The sequence below is a fragment of the Sardina pilchardus genome, chromosome 9 (assembly GCF_963854185.1).
Source record: "Sardina pilchardus chromosome 9, fSarPil1.1, whole genome shotgun sequence".
NCBI lineage: Eukaryota > Metazoa > Chordata > Actinopteri > Clupeiformes > Clupeidae > Sardina > Sardina pilchardus.
In genome coordinates this window covers 16,941,138-16,959,317 of record NC_085002.1, presented here as the reverse complement: position 1 = coordinate 16,959,317, position 18,180 = coordinate 16,941,138, and the positions used below count along the sequence as shown (strand labels likewise).

General features: G+C 40.9%; 2 protein-coding genes across 2 annotated transcripts; both read right to left on the bottom strand.

Annotated features, from left to right (window-relative positions):
* Positions 1 to 1,603: 1,603 nt before the first annotated feature.
* On the bottom strand, positions 1,604 to 6,981 carry LOC134092890 (protein FAM83D-like). Its single transcript, XM_062546043.1, has 4 exons — positions 6,385 to 6,981; positions 4,289 to 4,456; positions 3,997 to 4,121; positions 1,604 to 3,742 (listed from the first exon to the last, which is right to left on the bottom strand). Exons 1-4 carry the CDS (start codon positions 6,880 to 6,882, stop codon positions 2,977 to 2,979), a joined length of 1,557 nt encoding a protein of 518 aa, XP_062402027.1. The 5' UTR covers positions 6,883 to 6,981; the 3' UTR covers positions 1,604 to 2,976.
* A 5,253-nt stretch (positions 6,982 to 12,234) lies between these two features.
* Positions 12,235 to 17,464, bottom strand: fam83d (family with sequence similarity 83 member D). The gene is made up of 4 exons (XM_062546042.1): positions 16,928 to 17,464; positions 15,170 to 15,337; positions 14,473 to 14,597; positions 12,235 to 14,031 (listed from the first exon to the last, which is right to left on the bottom strand). Exons 1-4 carry the CDS (start codon positions 17,408 to 17,410, stop codon positions 13,023 to 13,025), a joined length of 1,785 nt encoding a protein of 594 aa, XP_062402026.1. The 5' UTR covers positions 17,411 to 17,464; the 3' UTR covers positions 12,235 to 13,022.
* Positions 17,465 to 18,180: the final 716 nt, after the last annotated feature.

The following is an 18,180-nucleotide window of genomic DNA, read 5'->3' as shown; positions in this document are numbered from 1 at the left end:
TCAGCAGAACATCAGAGAGACAGATGTTGTTGTCTGACCATTCTTTTTGCTTGCACAAAGCACATTGAAGGGTGTGGGAGTGCTCTTACGGTTACTAAGTCTGACAGTACGATGCAAGAACTCACAACATGGCTTACTTCAGTCTACCTGTACACTTAACACAGGTGATCTCACCAATTAGCTGCTCTCCCTGGCTGAAGAGTTCAGCTAATTAGAATCAACTGCTTGAAGTAAATGGTTGTGGTAGGACTTTTACTTTTTGAAGCTGGAGTTTTCCACCACTGCTTATTGACCAGTTGAATTAAAATATTGATAACATATAACATATTATGTACTGGGTAGTACTGGACAAGGCAAATCATTTTACATAGCAGAGGTAGTGACCTCTGTTTAAACTGAACCCCCTAAGAGAAATCTGAGGAAATCATTAGGAGATGGCGTCCTCTGCAGGTGAAATACTGCCACTGCTCTATACTGCCCGAACATTTTGTTCTACTATTCTCCTATCCTCTACTGAAATTTAAAAGATGCTGTTTATGTTCTCACACTTCAAGAAAAGAAGAAAAAAAGATTTTGACGACAAACTGGAATAAAGCAAGTCATCCCACAAAAAACTAATTAAAATTCTTTGCAGGTCAACCCTTGCTCAACCACTCAACGGTTATGCAGAGTGGAATGTTTACTTTTAAACAGAAGTCAAAGAAAGCATCACCCCCAGGTAGTATCTTTACTGGCATTCTTATCTGCTACTGATCTTCTGTTGAAACAGAGCAATTACTCGGCTACCATTTTCTTCCTTATTTAGCAATAGACTACAATTCCCATCAGCCACTTGTTCCCAGCCTTGGACCCACGGCCCATTTTAAGGTATTTCAGATGTTGAGGGGAGCTCTGTCACAGATCAAATAAATGTGTAGAGAGAATGGACTTTTAGATTTCCAAATATCTCCATGTATTACCCACCAAATATCTCAAGCTGTATTATGTCTCAATTTGATTTCAGTGTGGAGTTCTAGTTAAGGCTACTCTGCATTTATCTATAAAGTACTGTCACTGTTCTTGTCTTGTTACAATTATGACCGTACCGTACCGTTCTTCAAGAATTAATTTATATTGTAAGATCTGTAATGACTACCTGATTGATTTTTATTTGTAGTTTTTAGTAATAATGTGAGCAAGTAAACAGTCTGCCCGGGACTTTGCTATGCTTAACAATACATATTGATACATATGTATGTATCTCTCTACATCTCTACATCGCCCCTTCCACCACATTATCAAGGCTGATGCCCTCTTTCCTTGCATATTTTGAACTACACTGATTTAAGAGAGCTTTATTCATCCATTTGCTTCGCGGGAAGCAGTACGGCAGCATGAGTTCACAGGGATATTCCCTAAAGACTCTTGTTTTACATAATAGCAAGCAGCAGGTCTTGATACAAAGTCCCATTAGAAAACAGTGAGGGGAGGAAAAGTGCTGATTATGTTTAGAGAAAATAGTTTCACTTTTTAATCATGTACATGAAACGCTTCTGGTAATGTGGCTGACACAAGAAATCCACTGGGTCTGTTTTATACATTCAAAGACTTTTATTTGATCTAATTTTCTTTATTACTATTATTATCATTGTCACAGCATTATCAAAACACATACAAACATACTATTATCATGATATTGAACAGACAACACATAACACTTTAAACATCACACCATTGGTGTGTCCACACAGTATGTCTCATAACTTGTGTGATTATGCACATTAACGCTGTCCCAAGCACTGTCATATTATCAGTACATTGCAGTAAAAAAAGAAGAAAATATACCCACATCCATAGTGATCCCCTAAATAACAGATACCATTTTACAAAAATAGCACCTACTTGGGGTAAAATACCTGTGTATTTTTCTCAAAGAATAATTTGCCATTGGCTGGCTGAACACAAAAGATTAGCCTATTAATCATTATGGAATTGGGTCATGACTTGCTACATACAAGATGAAAACACTGCATAGACTGTGTATTGCATCATATAAACCAGTGTTTGTTTTCCCTCTGAAATCACACACACACAAAAATCTTATGGTCCAGCCACATAACCTATTACCTATATACCCATTTTCAAACAGTAGACAACATAGCCCTTTTTACTAGTGCTTGTTGATGGCACACACAGTGATGTTATCCAAGTAGTTTCATTTCCTCATTGCTGTTAGTTTCGTTCATGTAGCAGAAATAACCCACACCCTGTAAACATGGCACATCACGTGAAAGAAAGTATTTCAAAACACATATTTTTAAACCTTAAGACACATTTGCACAAACAAGTATGTCATATTTAGTGATAGCTTTTAGTCATGAGTATATGAGTCCTGTACTTTAGAAATACAATTATTTGCTCCATACACAATCTGACTAAACAGAGGAGGCAGGAAGTAGGGGCATGCTTCAGACTCTTGGCACTATACGACTGCGGCAGTTCACAAAGTTACAGTGTACAAAAGATGTCTTTGTTTGCCGCGTCTCACCAGAGGTCTTCTCTGTAGCTTGGAGCCTCTGGCATGCCCCCTTCTATAGCCTCTTCTGATACCACAATGGCAGTAGCTTTCTGCATGATACAACTTGCATGATAAAAGTTGAAAGAAAAATGAAGAAGAATAAAAAAAACAATCTGAAACCCTTTTACTGTCCATATGCCTTTTCAGATCAAGGAACCATTTCTATATAACCTGTTCAAATTCACGACTGTTTTCCTTAAGAAAACACAAAAGTCATGTGCATGGATTGGCCTCCTCTACCTACGCCAACTTTTAAGGGAAATTACTCAGAGAAATCTTTCATAAGATTAGCTGACCTACTGTATGTTTTCCTCAGTGCAGTCAGCATCATTTTGTACCCTTGTCCCTTTTCTCTAGGTGTTGTTGCTACATTTTCATGTAGTTACATACAATCTTCTCATCTATTGCATATTATGTTTTTACTGCAGAAACCTAGACCTCACTGACATAGCCATGTGTAGGCTCCCCATTGTCAACCCAGGACCAGGCCTCATATTTTGCTGAATTTTACAGCCCCTGTCCATCCCAGGCCTTAGGGAAGGAACAGACCGGTCAAAGTGGTTCGTCCTGGTATACTGGCTCATCTGGCTGATATTTGAAATTAAGGAAGGGGGGTAAGCATTCTGCTGACGGGGCAGTTGATCCGTTGACAGGCCATGACAGGACAACTTGAGGATGGAAGGTGTCGGGGTGGGGCGCGGATTAACTACCAGCGAGGCCTTCGTTAGCAGCCCTGGGCTGACTTCTGTGGGTGTGGAGCACGCAGACTCGGAGCCAGACGAGTCGGTCTCCATCGAGGAGGAGGAGAGGAGGACACGTGGCCGATGGGACGAGCCCTGGTCGGTCTGCGTGCCTCGGGTCACACTCTGGCTTAAGGTCTGGGTGGAAGAGCTGTAGGAGGTAGGCCGAGACCCTGGAGGATTAGCGTGCGGTGATGTAACACTGGCCACTGGGGTGAGCGAGTTCAGGATGACCCCCAGGGCCTGAGCACGGCTCGGTGCGACCTTTACACAGGCCCGGCTGGGAGTGGATGCTTGGAGTGCTGGGGGAGAGAGTACTGCCTTGGGGTTCACGGCGAGGGATTTCTTGTAGAGACGATGGAACTCCACTTCATATTGCTCAATCACGTCACCTGTGAGCTCAATCATGTTGCAAGTGTTGATTCTGCCATCTGTCCATCTAAACCTGTTGAAATAATAATACAGGATTTTATTATTAAGTTCCTACTTGCTCCTTACTATGTTTGTTCATATTTGCTCAACTTGTTTAAATCACGATAAAGCAGCTGTACGCCAGATATCCAAACACTGTTGGCACATAATTTTCCTCTAACACACAGCTGTTTAAATAGTCTTAATACAGATATTTTTTTCAAAGGAAACAAAACAAACATCCTTTGTGTGAAAGCACAATGGAGTTACAGTGCCATGGGATGTTACCTATAGGTCCCCATGGCAGCCTTGGTCCCATCTATCAACATGAACTGCTCATGAATCCTTCCAGTGATACGTGCTCCAGTGCGCGTGAAATACCTGAAGCCTCCGACAGCCCGCACACGCATTTTCTGCAAACAATGAATCAATTGTGTCAGTGCCAAGACTTCCATCAAAATTGCCCAACGATGTCAACATCGATGACACCATCCAAACATCTCCATAGAGACAAATCAACAATCAAGTGGCATCAACAAATACATCACTGTGTGACTTCATTAGTAGGCCTATAGGCTACCTGGAGTTCTGACAAGCGCACTTTGAGATTGCTACACATCTGCAGGAAGGAGGGCACAGCCTCAAGGTCCAACAGGATGTACACAGGAACTCTGCGTCGTGTACAGGCCTCCTGCAAGTCCCGGAAGATGTCCACATCTGTCAAGGTGTCTGTCACTATGGCGATTACCTACAATAGATAAATAGAAGAAAACAAAGTCAGTGTCTCCTTAACATGGGATAGATTGTCAGCACAGTCATTTAGAATGAACTTGTTTCAAATAAAGGTAACCTTAACCTTCTCATTCCAGGGCCACAATATTTAGTCCCCTTTCTGCTTTAAGACTCATAAGTGCATTAAAGGGGCTGGCAGTAACCTCTCTAAGATTACCCTACGTTCCCATGCAAACACATAACACAGGTTGCCAGGGACACAGTTTTTTCCCCATGAAATTTTGAAATGCTAGGAGGAATGTATGAGTACAGACTGTTCTCTCCACACTGATTGATTTAATGAGAACAGACTTTCTGTGTTGTGTGTACTATCCTTGAGCTAGGGTGGGGCTTTTAAAGGGCTTTGACAAATTGATTGTGATATTTGGTGAACATGAATTAGCTTCTGTTTAATGAACCTTTTCCGAAAACATGACTGAGGAATCCGTGCCTGTTTTTATATTTTTCTCTATTACATTCCACTCATTATTGACACATTCTCTTATCTTTTATCTCACATTTATCTATATATATATATATATATTTAAAACCAATAAACTAGGAAAAACATTTTGCACTCTTAAAATGAATGTGTTGAAACAACACAACTTGAGTCCAGATAGGGACAACAGAATGTGTTGTTTTCAACACAGTCCTTTAGATAGTGTACCAAATGAATAAGCAAGAGCCTGAACAGATCATGGGCTGCTCAATGATGGACTTTGCTAAAACTTTATCATTTCACTCAGGAGGATTCTGAGGATCACATCTGACTTCTTCGCATCAGAACTTCTTTAAGAGTTCAAGAACACCTTCACGATGAGTATCAAAATCAGCACAATGCTTGGCTCCCCATCGGCCCCTGTTGCTCTCAGTATTAAAGCTGATATGCCAACTAATTGATTAATTAATATGGATTGATAATTAAGATATTTGATTAAGATGATTTCCAGTTCACTTAAGTCCTGCAGTCAGTATTTACTTTGGTCTGCAACTCTTCAATTGTGGTGATAACCTAGAGAACATCTAGAGAACATCTTGTTCCAATACACTTGCAATGCACTTCACATTCACACATCAGGTCATGTCAACATATCGATCATAAAAGAAAAAACTTTGCATATTAACTTGTTTTATCGTTGATGTAGATGTGTTGATGCCGCTGTGCAATAAAACACCTTTATATGAAAAGTGCGGCCTTTTTTCTTTTATGAGTCAACATACGTTTGGCCAAGCACTCTGAGACACAAAGGCACATACTGAGTGAAGCCTGCTCTTACCACACAACATATAAATCATGTCAACCGCAGCTTCCGTGTGCCAATGCTCCTGGCGCTCATCCTGAATTCACTTTATTAGACTGATAGGCCTACAATGCAAAATGCAAGTTCTATAGGGGAGCACTGTATTTTTCCCCTCAAGATAAAAGTTGTGGTCTATATGTCCGGTCATATGTCCGGTCCCTTACGGTGCACTGCTAGAATGATATGGTTTTAGAACATTAATTATGATTATTAAATATGTCTAAACCTAAAAACTGAGTGGGCGGTCAAGTTGATTGGTTCCTGCGCATAGCCAAAAAACGTTCTACATAAGCTATTATTCTCTGAAGCAACAACAGCTATTTTTCAGTTTTTTCATTGTTATGGTTAGAATATTGCATCCATAAGAATATGCAAACTCATACTAGCTATAGAAAACTAAAGTCGTCTGAGTGAGATAACAGCAAACACACAGCTCCTAACACCTCCAATTAGGCTAGGCCCCACATCTTTAGTTTTGCAGTAGGCTAGATCGCCTATAGTTCTGCCACAGTCCACACTTCATGAAGATGCACCATAAAAGCCAACGCAATAATATGACAAAAACATATCATTTCGTAATTCATATATAATTTAGGCCTACCTCTTTTGCGCCTTTTATCATCTTTCTGGCCGCATCTTTGCAGCTGTAAATGCACTCAACAGGTATATGGGGTATATAGTTCGGTTGAAAGTGTGCAGTGGCTGTGGTAACACCTCGGGATGAGCCAGGTGAGACAGAGGACCATCCGATATCTAGAGACGGGGCAACAACGTCCGACACGTCAGGGAAATAGACAAGAGATGTGGCGTCGGGCACCACATAACTTCTGGCATCTCCCGGCTGCTGTGGTGTACTTTCGGGATTCACGGCGGACTCCAAGATAAATTTGATCTCGTCATCCGAAAGAAAGTTTGGAACTCGCTCTGTCTTCAAGAATCCCATGTACGCGTCAACTCCACCTGCTACCAAGTGCTCTACAGCAAGTCGGTGACTTTCACGGTACACCTCTTCAACGTTCATATCACGGTGGCGTCCCACCCTGGAAGACGAAGACCACCATGTCAACGGCTCGTCTATGCTCAAGTTTATCGACGGCATTGCGCATAAGTCGAGGTTAGATGTGTGTTCACGACGTTCACTTGCACGGGTTCAATCATGGACTTGCATTCGATGCAAGTTTTGTATTTCTCATTTGGAACTTGACCCAACCCACCTCTTCACATCTATTGGCGGAGGCTCAACTGCCTGGTGCGTCATGTTTCGTCGGTTGTGCTTGAGATGTGGTGGAGTAACATGAAGTCACTGGTGGAAGACATTATGTAATTTTACATCAGATTTTACCGATTGCTGTGTTCTCGTGGTCTGATAGGCAGTCGGGTTACAACATAATAACAATAGCCACATAGTCTTTGTGTTCTTACATGTTTTAATACTGGAGTATGAAAAGTGTGTCTTTCTCTGACGTCATTGTTTTATTTGCTATTCACATTTTCCCTAAAATATTTGTAAAAATGAAGCCTTCGAAAATAGAAAATATGTTTTGGTCATTCCGTGTCAAATGAGACAAAATCCAGGAAAGTGTTTGCTGCATGTCTCAGATTTTGCTCTAAATTTACTTAAACTTAATATTTAGGTCTCAAAACTAAGACCTAGGCTATACAATATTGTTCACCCTTGATTTTGTGTCATGTTTACACTGAGAAATGACTTATCTTGGAGGCCATGTTTGGGCATTAATATCTTGAAAAGTATTATTCTCAGCCTGCTCAAACTTTGTAAGGTGGAAGACCTTACAAAGTCATATTTTCAGTATGACTTGACCATTAAACGTTTATTGCATGCCCATTAGTTTCATAATAGGCACTATGGGGCAAAATGCAAAACTGGTGACATTAAGGGTCTTTTTTGTAACCACATGACACCAGTCATTATTTTTGGCTGCAAATACAATTTATGTTGAGCCAATATTTGAAGTCTTTGCAGCAAATGTATGACGATATTAAGGATAAAACAAGGTGTGACTGCATTTTTTGTTAATAGGACTTGATTAGTATGTGGGGTAGATAAAAAATCAATGTGGAAAGAGTTCAATGTGTAGTCATTTTGTGTGTGAAGTGCCAATGACGTATACCATGTTGCATTCATACATAAATAAAGCCACTTGCTTGCATTGTATACCAATGCATTTTCATTCTTGTCCCTGAGGCAAAACAATGATTTCACATTTTATATTTATTTATCTATGATACATGGTCATCGGCACAACATGGGTACATCGTCGGCACAACACTTCCTACATTAAATGTCTAAAGACTCAGCTACTTTCACATAGATCTTGAAGTGCCTAGCTACCCGACAAGTTTTATCCCAAACAACTTCCTTTTGTTTAATCTTATTCAAGCCTGTTATACAGAGAGCTTTTTGCACTTTTCTCCAAATCCAGGGCCTTCAATGAGATGACTTGCAAACTTTTAATTATTCAGTCATGCTGAGATTTGTCAGATTTACATGCTACAGCATGTCATTTCAAGAGCTGAGAATACAATGAAGACATAGGATTTTAACATAGATATTTACAGGCCATGGATTAGGAACCCATTCTTTATAGACAAGGATTGAACAAAGTCTGAGGCAGTGCTGCAACAACCTTCTGATTTGACATGGCATGGTAATATGGCTTTGCATTTAAAAAAATCAGAACTTCTTTAAGAGTTCAAGAACAACTTCACGATGAGTATCAAAATCAGCACAGTGCTTGGCTCCCCATCGGTCCCTGTTGCTCTCAGTATTAAAGCTGATATGCCAACTAATTGATGAATTGATATGGATTGATAATTTAGATATTTGATTAAGAGGATTTCCAGTTCACTTAAGTCCTCAGTATTTACTTTGGTCTGCAACTCTTCAATTGTGGTGATAACCTAGAGAACATCTAGAGAACATCTTGTTCCAATACACTTGCAATGCACTTCACATTCACACATCAGGTCATGTCAACATATCGATCATAAAAGAAAAAACTTTGCATATTAACTTGTTTTATTGTTGATGTAGATGCGTTGATGCCGCTGTGCAATAAAACACGTTTATATGCAAAGTGCGGCCTTTTTTCTTTTATGAGTCAACATATACGTTTGGCCAAGCACGAGACACAAAGGCACATACTGAGTGAAGCCTGCTCTTACCACACAACATATAAATCATGTCAACCGCAGCTTCCGTGTGCCGATGCTCCTGGCGCTCATACTGAATTCACTTTATTAGACTGATAGGCCTACAATGCAAAATACAAGTTCTATAGGGGAGCACTGTATTTTTTTCAGTGCTCCCCTATAGGCTTTGCATTTAAAAAAAAAAAAAAAAAAAAAAAAAAAAACAGTTACCTGCTATAGGGGAGCACTGTATTTTTTTCCCCTCAAGATAAAAGTTGTGGTCTATATGTCCGGTCATTGTGATCCCTTACGGTGCACTGCTAGAATTATATGGTTTTAGAACATTAAGCATGTCATTTCAAGAGCTGAGAATACAATGAAGACATAGGATTTTAACATAGATATTTACAGGCCATGGATTAGGAACCCATTCTTTATAGACAAGGATTGAACAAAGTCTGAGGCAGTGCTGCAACAACCTTCTGATTTGACATGGCATGGTAATATGGCTTTGCATTAAAAAAAAAAAAAAAACAGTTACCTGCTCTGTCAGGGGAAGTGCGGGCCGGGGTACATAGAATACTTTCTGGTGTGGAGCATGAACAACCACCTCCTCTTTCAAAATATGGGCATAATAAAGGAGATGATGCATGCTGGTGGTGGACATAATGAAACTATAAGTTGAACACTGTTTCAAATCTGGGGGAAGATGACTGAAGGGTTCAGATGCAAAAGCCTCTAAATCCGTCTGACCACTTTTCTTTTAAATGAGCGTTTTGTATCAGGCTCCTATAGGGTTTCGCCTACAAATCAGTATTTCAGACAGGAAGAGAAGGGTATTTAGTGAGTTTTGAAGCTAAATTATCGAAGTAACTTACACTATATGTGAAGAGCATTCACTCACCATCATTATCTCATTTTTGACAAAAGTGGATTTAAAGGCTTTTGCATCTGAACTCAGACCTACTTTGTGTTTACACTGACAGACTTGGACAACACTGCAACACTGAGGTTATCTACAAGAATGGACAGGTCGGGATCTACTTCTTCACGAAGATCTTTTAATGCGAGCAGCAGTATGTTTTGTTTACTGTTTTATTATTTTTTATTTACCAGTTTGTAGCTGTCAGTGAAATTGACTTTGCAGGTATCTGTTAAGGCAGCATAAAGAAGACTTGCTTTGTTCTGGGGACTACTTTTGAACTCCTGTGGATTGTTGAAGAGAGAGGGAGGTTGCACAAACTACTGAGCATGATTTACTAGCATGAACACTGTGCAACCCACTGGACAGACAACAGAGTGTTTACAGTTGTACGCTTCTTCAACACTGCTGACAAAAGCCATTACGTAAAGTCATTTCTGTGACGATCACCAAGGAAATCTATCTATCTATTTATGAAAACAATCAATGGCTAATTTTATTGGCCAAAGTCAAGCGTCTTTCCTCTATAGTTTTCTTTAATTATAACATCTGAAACGTGATCACTTTGTTTATTTGTGTTCATGGGAAGGTACTGACCTAGTTATTATGTAACAAATGTATAGAACATGTAGTGCATATATAGCACACGTACATACTCTGCCTAGGGCAGTCTCTTTGTTATGGCACACAGTCTTCTCTTGTCTTCCTCATGAAAAGGAAAGAAAAATGACTTGACAGCCTGAACAGAACGTACAGGTTTCACTGCCAAAGAACTTTCTGGAGGTGTGTCTAAACAGGCCAACAGGTTCACCACAATTACTCAAAGCAGCAGTGAAACCCAGCCATATAGGACCCATCCCCCAAACATTTCAATTCATTTCTGCCATTTTTGTCTCATATATGTTCTCATAGATGGCTACTTAGCTTAGTGGGTTTAAACCTAAGCACAGGCTTAAAATACTCTGGTCCAAAAATATCCTCTCAAATTAAGCTAAAATAAATTATTGTAAAAAAAAAAAAAAAAAAATCAAATCACAGAACTGCTAGCAAATATTTGCTCTAATATCCAACAGGCACAGCATAAGACATAAGTCATAGGAAGAAACATACTTTTTGTCACTGTTATACCAACATTATACTGTATAATCACATTTACTATTTTGCTGATCATACAGTCCTACACAGGTCTCAGCACAGAGGGTGTTGTTTTGAAGGAGCAGAACATCAAACAAGGCTGGCAGGTGCCAAGTCTCAGCTGTCACTGTTTTTGAGCTGTAAGGGTTGGGCACGTGGTGGCACTAGAGAGTGAGACAAAAAATTCAGTGACTCACAGCGTGCTTCAAAACTGTGAGGTTTCTAGTCTTTTATTTGTTAAGGGAATATGCTGACTGAAGAAAACAAAAAAACAAATGGGTCTCTGTCCCAGGTAGGCCACTCACTTAAAAAAAAAAGTCCACTGGCCGCAATTCCTATAAATGGTGCAATGGGTGGGAGGGGAAGGAATTCCTTATGCACAGGTAAATATAATGTCATAATGTCAATAGATCTGTGCAAAGCTGGACAAATGTGCCCATTAATTACAGAACTGGTTTCTTGTGTAGGTCGCTTGTCTTCTCAAAAGGCAATGAGTCAGACTGCCCCCTAGTGTAAAAGGCTTTTAACACCATCAACAACATCTACACACACACACACACACCTGTCAATGTGTTACAGCAGTTGCTGTCTCTCAATACGACAGCAGATTAGCTTCAATTGGCTGATTACCATTGCCTTTACTGCTGCGTCAGCGTCACTCTTCCCACTTTGTTTCACACGTGGACACGTGTGTTGAACTCACATACTGTACGCCCATAATGTGCGGTTAGGTGCAGGAACAAATGGAACACATTGTTCTTAGTTCAGTTTAGGTAGATCTTTCAGATATTTAACTATAGCAGTTTATATATATAAAAAAAACACTGACAAAACAAAGATTGTGAAATATATTTCCATGCAGTTCAAAGACCGCACAATGATGGCAAAATAGGCTAAAAGTGTTGCAGATTCAGAATATATTAACTAAATGTACAGAAACAGACATTGGTCACGTCTTGCTCAGCTCAACAGTATGCTGCTCTGGCAGTGAATCAAATGTGAAGTAGACCTCTCACAAGGCAACTGTAGTTAACCATTACAAATCGCATGCCTGTGCCATACATTTATAACAGCCTGTGGTGTGTTTACAGAGAACCAAACCTCCATGCCAGGTTTCCACTTCCGTGAACCTTGTACCTTGATAAAATGTACATCACCAGCAAAACTCAAACTCCAAAGTGGCCTGCTGTGGTTGATTTTGTGACTACATTAATCAGCAAAAGATATATAGTTTAGAGCAAGTTGAAGAATTTATTGGAACAAAATTATAGATATTGTATTTAACACACATAACACACATAGGATAATACAATACCCTAGAGACAGAATCTACAGGTTCTGTACCATGTAAACCTTGCTTAAGGTAGAAATGTTGCGCATTACAGTAGTGTCTTGTCCTTAGATTGCACATATACAGCAGTTGATTGTTAGTGTTTTTAGTGTTTATGTTCTGTAATAAAAGATAATGCGTAATTCACACTTGTATATAATGTAAAACATTTTGATTTAAATACTAGAAGGTGCTCTTTTTTTAAAGACATTAATTTTCAGAGGTGCAGTTTGCTTTAAACTTTTGTATCAAACCCTTTCAAATGACCTACTGCATATATATGACTGATTGTAGTGGATTCAGTTTTATATCAGTAACACATGACATATTATACGTTTACAACTCTTTCACCAAAATGGTCATTCTCTACACATTATCCTGACTTGAAATATTTGCCATGAAATATTTGAATCTTTTGTCCTCAAGTGCATGATGTAAATGGATTCTTATATCATCTTTGATAGAAGCAGTATTTCTAGACTTAGTTCTAGACAAGTTCCCTTTAACCCGCAATATATTATACAGAACAAGAAGCTGCTGAGGAGGAAGATGACGGAGAGCAGCTCTATTTTTCAACACCTCCTTTTCAGAAAGCTCCTATACAACTGGGTAGTATTGTCGAATGTATCTCTAATTAAGTAACATTCATTGGTTTGATTGCAAATTAGCAGACCTCTTCATTTCCCCTGGCCTTTGCCTTTCACTGCAAACCCCTTGACCGAGGCCAGGTCCCCATGAAGGTGGTCTCCATCATGACTCCAGATGCCCGTCTGGACTGCTGGTGGGCGTTTCGTCTCCGCAGGGCCGGACTCAGGGCCAGGTTGGTGAGGTCCACCAGCTCCCGCCGATGGGACAGCATGGACACCATGTTGTCCAGCTTGGACCGAATGGATGCGTAGTGGCCCTGTCGCTCTTTGGACAGCTTCCAAAAGCTCTCCTTCAGGCTGCAATGCTGAGGGGCAGGGCCACGTCTGATTGGAGGACGAAGACCCAATTTGACGCCCGGCTGGGCGGAGCCAGAATCGGAGGACGTGGAGGAAGAGGTCTCATAGTTGGTCAGGGTAGAGGAGGTGGAGGCCTGCAGGGGGAAGCCAGGCAATGGACGCTTGGTGCCTTGGTCAGTCTGCACGCCCTTGTCTACATTCTGGCTGCCCGTCTGTGTGGAAGTGTGGCAGGCGGAGGTGGGGGCAGCTACAAATGCTAGAGCCGGGCAGCCAACCGCCCCAGGCAGAGGTCGAGCAGGTGCAGGAGACACAGGAGCAGGGGCAGGGGCAGGGGCAGGGGCAGGGGCAGGGGCAGGGGCAAGGGCAGGACCCCCAAACAGAGGTTCATCCTGCAACAGGTCCTGCTCCATCCAGTCCCCCCCGAGGGTGGAGGCGTTGGAGGTGTGGCTGCTCCTGCGGCTCTTCCCTCCGGCCTTTGGGCCTGACTGGAGGGCCTCCATCATCTGGGCCCGGTTGGGCGTGCTGGTCATGCATACCTGGTCGGCCGTAACCGGCTTGGGGACCTGGGACGGTGGGGTGGAGGGCAGCTTGAAGAGCAGGTGGTCGTATATACCGCTGCCACGGGCACTCGGAGGACACTCCCTGCCATTTAGGGGCAGAGACTGGGCATACAGTATGCGAAACTCCTCATCAAATTTCTCTGTTATTTGTCCGGTCAGTTCGATCAGATTGCTGCTGTTCAACTTCCCATCTGTCCAGTTGAACCTGTTGGTGGAAGGAAATAGATTGCTCAATGTGACAATGACTACATGCGATTCGCCGTTTAAGTCAGCGCAATGAACAACGTTATAACTAGTTTAAAAGTATTGTTCACTGAAGAGCCTTTCCCCAGAATTCTTAACTTCTCAAAAAAAGTCCTTCATTTCAATATACTTTTTCAATTATGAAATCAAAAAAAGGGAAAGTCAAATCACATTTAGATATGCCCTGCACCTAGATCACTGATTTAAAAAATGTCAAATTATTCCAAATTGTTTCACACTGCACACAATACTAAAGTAAAACATGAAAATGTGCATATTATAACACATACATTACAACTCACAAGATAATCTAAAACATATTTTATGTCATGGTTACATTGGCATAACATACTTCTTGTATGGTATGTAATGTTAAGTTAAGTAGTGAAAAGATGCTTTGTACCGATAAGAGCCAGTAGCTACTTTGTGCCCATCGATTAGCATGAATCGCTCATGAACCTTCCCTGTGATCCTTGCTCCCGACCTCATGTAATATGTACATCCGGTAATGGTCCGAATACGCATCAGCTGCAAGACACAAGACAAATAGTCTCAAAATATATAAAAAAAAACTCTATGTCCCACAGACAGCCCAGTAATTGTCATGTTTGAAATCTAGAATTAAATATGCATTACACACGATGGCATACTTACCAGGGGGCCGACCCTTTCAGCAACATCAATTTACATGACCTATTCATGTTTATCTTCACAAATGATTTTGTTTTGTGTAATAATATAACAAATTTGCCAATTGTCACACCCTGCCACGATGGTTACTTCAGATTTTTTTTTAAATATATTGTTCAAAGACTCCAGGCAGATATTGGTGAAGACAGGCTGGATTAGAGACAGTTTCTCCACAGAGCCACTGACAGACTGGTAGACGCCAGTAAAATTTTATGCAGCAGATAACTGATAATTCATGATGTATCCAGGACCTCTATTAAATTTCCATGACTTCAAAGTCCTCTCATTTTGTCTGTGTGAAATTCACAGACTCACTCTCAAGCAGTCCTGTGCTAGATACATTGATAAAACATGCTCATTTGGTCTCCACAGGGTTATTTGGGCACTGTAAGCCGACAAAATGGCCTCACCTTTAGCTCCTCAAGGCGCACATTCAGGTTGCTGCACATCTGCAAGAAGGAGGGAACAGACACTTGGTCCAGCAAGATGTACACAGGAACCCTGCGTCGGGTACAGGCCTCCTGTAGATCCCGGAAGATGTCCAGGTCTGTCAAGGAGTCTGTCACTATTGCGATCAACTATGATACAGATTGGGGCAGTGTTAATTCTCAATCATCAGTCATTTTAGGTGTTAAATAGAACAGCACTCTCAAGCATGGAAGCGCAATCCTCTGTTAGCTCCATATTCCGTTGTAGGATCAGCACATTTTTTTTCTTTGTTTAGGTTACAAGCTGAAACAAGACCACAAACACTAAAGGAAAAACAGTACACATACAGTAGACATCCTATTACTGCCACTTTCCTTATCACTGATACACTGCACATACTGTACATCAAAACTGGGGGCAAGTTATTAAATAAAATACAACTCTTTAACACAAGTATCGAGTGCATGATAACTGTTTACACACATATCGGAATGGTTAAAAATACAGAGAAGCTGAACCAGGTAGATTATTTTCCCCAGGTCTTCATGGGTTAATAAATTCAACCATTCATATACAGATATGAAAACACAAAATACCTGGGGGGTGTACTGTTCTTCATCAGCATAGACTTGTTATAGGGAACATGCTGAGACATAATCTAACCATTCCTTAAGGTGAGTCGTTTCATTTAAAACCACCTGCCCACGTTCCTCTCATTCCTCCATGTAATTTAGCTTGGCCCTTAATATGGCTGACACAAGACTATTTGACAACATGTCTCCACAATAAAAGAAAGTGAAACACTGAAAAAGCGCTAAAAATCAACAGTACACAGTTAGGTATTTTGAAAAGAGCATAACTTTGCACTAAAGAGCCTACTGCACTAGTGGATTGCTGGATAGGGTGCACTTATCACTACTGACCCACAATAGTGGATTACATTTCCAGGAGGGATTACAGAGTTTAAGGGAGCGTACCAATACAACGGCGGTACTGATTTTCAAAGAAAGACCTTCCATGTTTATCTCCAAAACAACACAACCATAAGTCACTGGTAGAATGGTAGAGATTTCAGGTTTCCGAGCATAGCTAAATGATTCTGAGAGCATGACGTGGCAGCCCATTTCTATTACATACTGAATGTTTGCAGACTTTGCACTCAATTCCAATTCTCTCTGCTTGGATGAGATCATGTTGTTTAGGTTGTGTATAGTTGGCCTGCCTAAGAAACATGTTCTCTGTGAAATTTCTAATCTGCCAGCAACACATGACATGTAACTATCTGCCAATGATGATCAATTGCATTATCTCTTCAGGTAATCCATGCCATCAAATATTTTAAAACACTGATTTGGGTCACTGGCAGAGTGGCAGTATCACTACATTAACTAAGAATGTGGTAGTGTGTGTCTATATAAACAAGCCAATGAGCATACAGTTCGAGGGCACATTCTCAAGCCTTGGTGTAGCAGGTTTGATGGGAATTGGAATAGTAGACTTTGAAGGCTAATTGCAATAAGGCCGCTTGGAGTTTACGTTACAGGTGTAGGCTCCTCTCTTGGAAAACAAACTTGATTTTTCAGACAATGACTCACTTCTCTCTCTCTCTCTCTCTCTCCTCTCTCTCGCTCTATCTCACACACACACACACACACACACACACACACACACACAATATTTTCGCAGCTGCATAGTCTTCAGGTGCAGTGACTGTAAAAGCTGCATTAAATGGAACTCACCTCCTTAGCTCCCTTTATCATTTTTCTCGCTGCTTCCTTGCAGCTGTAGATACACTCCCCATAGCTCGGCTGAAAGTGGGCCACTGCCCGGGTTACTCCACGAAATGACCCTGTCGTGAAAGCAGGCCAACCAAGCTCCAGAACAGGGGGCTCCACGTCAGACACATCTGGGAAATATGTGACAGATGAACAGTCCATTGAAGTGCTGACGGACTGTTCAAAAGGTGCATCGTCTCCAGCAAGCGAAAAGGCTTTGGGAACTACAGTTGAACGTGATATACGTCTGATTTCTTCATCGGACAGAAAGTTGGGTATTTTCTCTTTCTTTAGAAATCCCAAGTAAGAGTTAACTCCACCCGATAGCAGTTCCTCTAAAGCAAGTCGATGCCTCTCATTATAAAGTTCTTCTACATTTACATCTCGTTCTCCTTTTGGAAGCAGTCTCCAGCCAGGGGAATCCTCTAAGCACTGCGATAACGCCATTTGATAATCAAGTTGGTATTGCACACTTGAAATTTACTATGGAAACGATGACTTCCCCACGGCTCTTCTATGCAAGGCAACTCAATGCAAATTCGTATTTCGTATTTCAAACTAGGCCCGACCCACCACCCATCGTCATTGGCTCACTAACGTTTGGTCGTCAATACGCATTACGCATCTGCCTCCGAAGACTGCCCGCTCCAGCTGTCAGTTGGTTCAAAGTTAAGTCTTGATTGGTTGACTTTTTGAATTCAGAGGCAAATAAGTCGTCTCTACCTGGAAGCACGTTCACACAAGGCATACATAAGTACGTTATTTAAAGTAGGAGACACAAACCAGATTCAAAAAATGACGTGTGTTTCAGTACAATCGAACGGTCACGCCAGCGCTGGAGACTTTATAGAATGTCGCATAGCATAGTTCCTTATAGGTCAGGTAAAGATTATACAGATTTCTATTTACTTGTATAGGTCAAAGTTGGATCAAGGTTTGATTATGAGTGATGCGCTACCAACAGTGAATAAAGCTGATAATATAATTTCGCATTCCACCTCAGCCTTCTACACTAATATTAATGAAATGTTCAGAACATTTCTATTTTGTAAAGTCTCAAGTTTACATGTATGGTGTGACTCAAAACAGAACTATTTAATGTCAGTACACTTTGACTGTGAAACCAAATTGTGCCAAACCAAACCTCAACTTCAAGAATTTAAGAGTGGGTGGCACTAAACCCATATCATTATATTACTTTGTATTGTTTGGAAACA

Bases quoted from the DNA above. Each gene is read 5' to 3' on its own strand.
- LOC134092890 (XM_062546043.1), bottom strand. From the start codon at position 6,882: ATGCCGTCGATAAACTTGAGCATAGACGAGCCGTTGACATGGTGGTCT. The intron at 4,457-6,384 runs GTAGGCCTAAAT...TATCTATTGTAG, and splicing joins TGATAAAAGGCGCAAAAGAG to GTAATCGCCATAGTGACAGA. The intron at 4,122-4,288 runs GTAGCCTATAGG...CATTGTTTGCAG, and splicing joins TGCGCTTGTCAGAACTCCAG to AAAATGCGTGTGCGGGCTGT.
- fam83d (XM_062546042.1), bottom strand. From the start codon at position 17,410: ATGGCGTTATCGCAGTGCTTAGAGGATTCCCCTGGCTGGAGACTGCTT. The intron at 15,338-16,927 runs GTGAGTTCCATT...TCTGTATCATAG, and splicing joins TGATAAAGGGAGCTAAGGAG to TTGATCGCAATAGTGACAGA. The intron at 14,032-14,472 runs GTACAAAGCATC...TTCCACCAACAG, and splicing joins GTAGCTACTGGCTCTTATCG to GTTCAACTGGACAGATGGGA.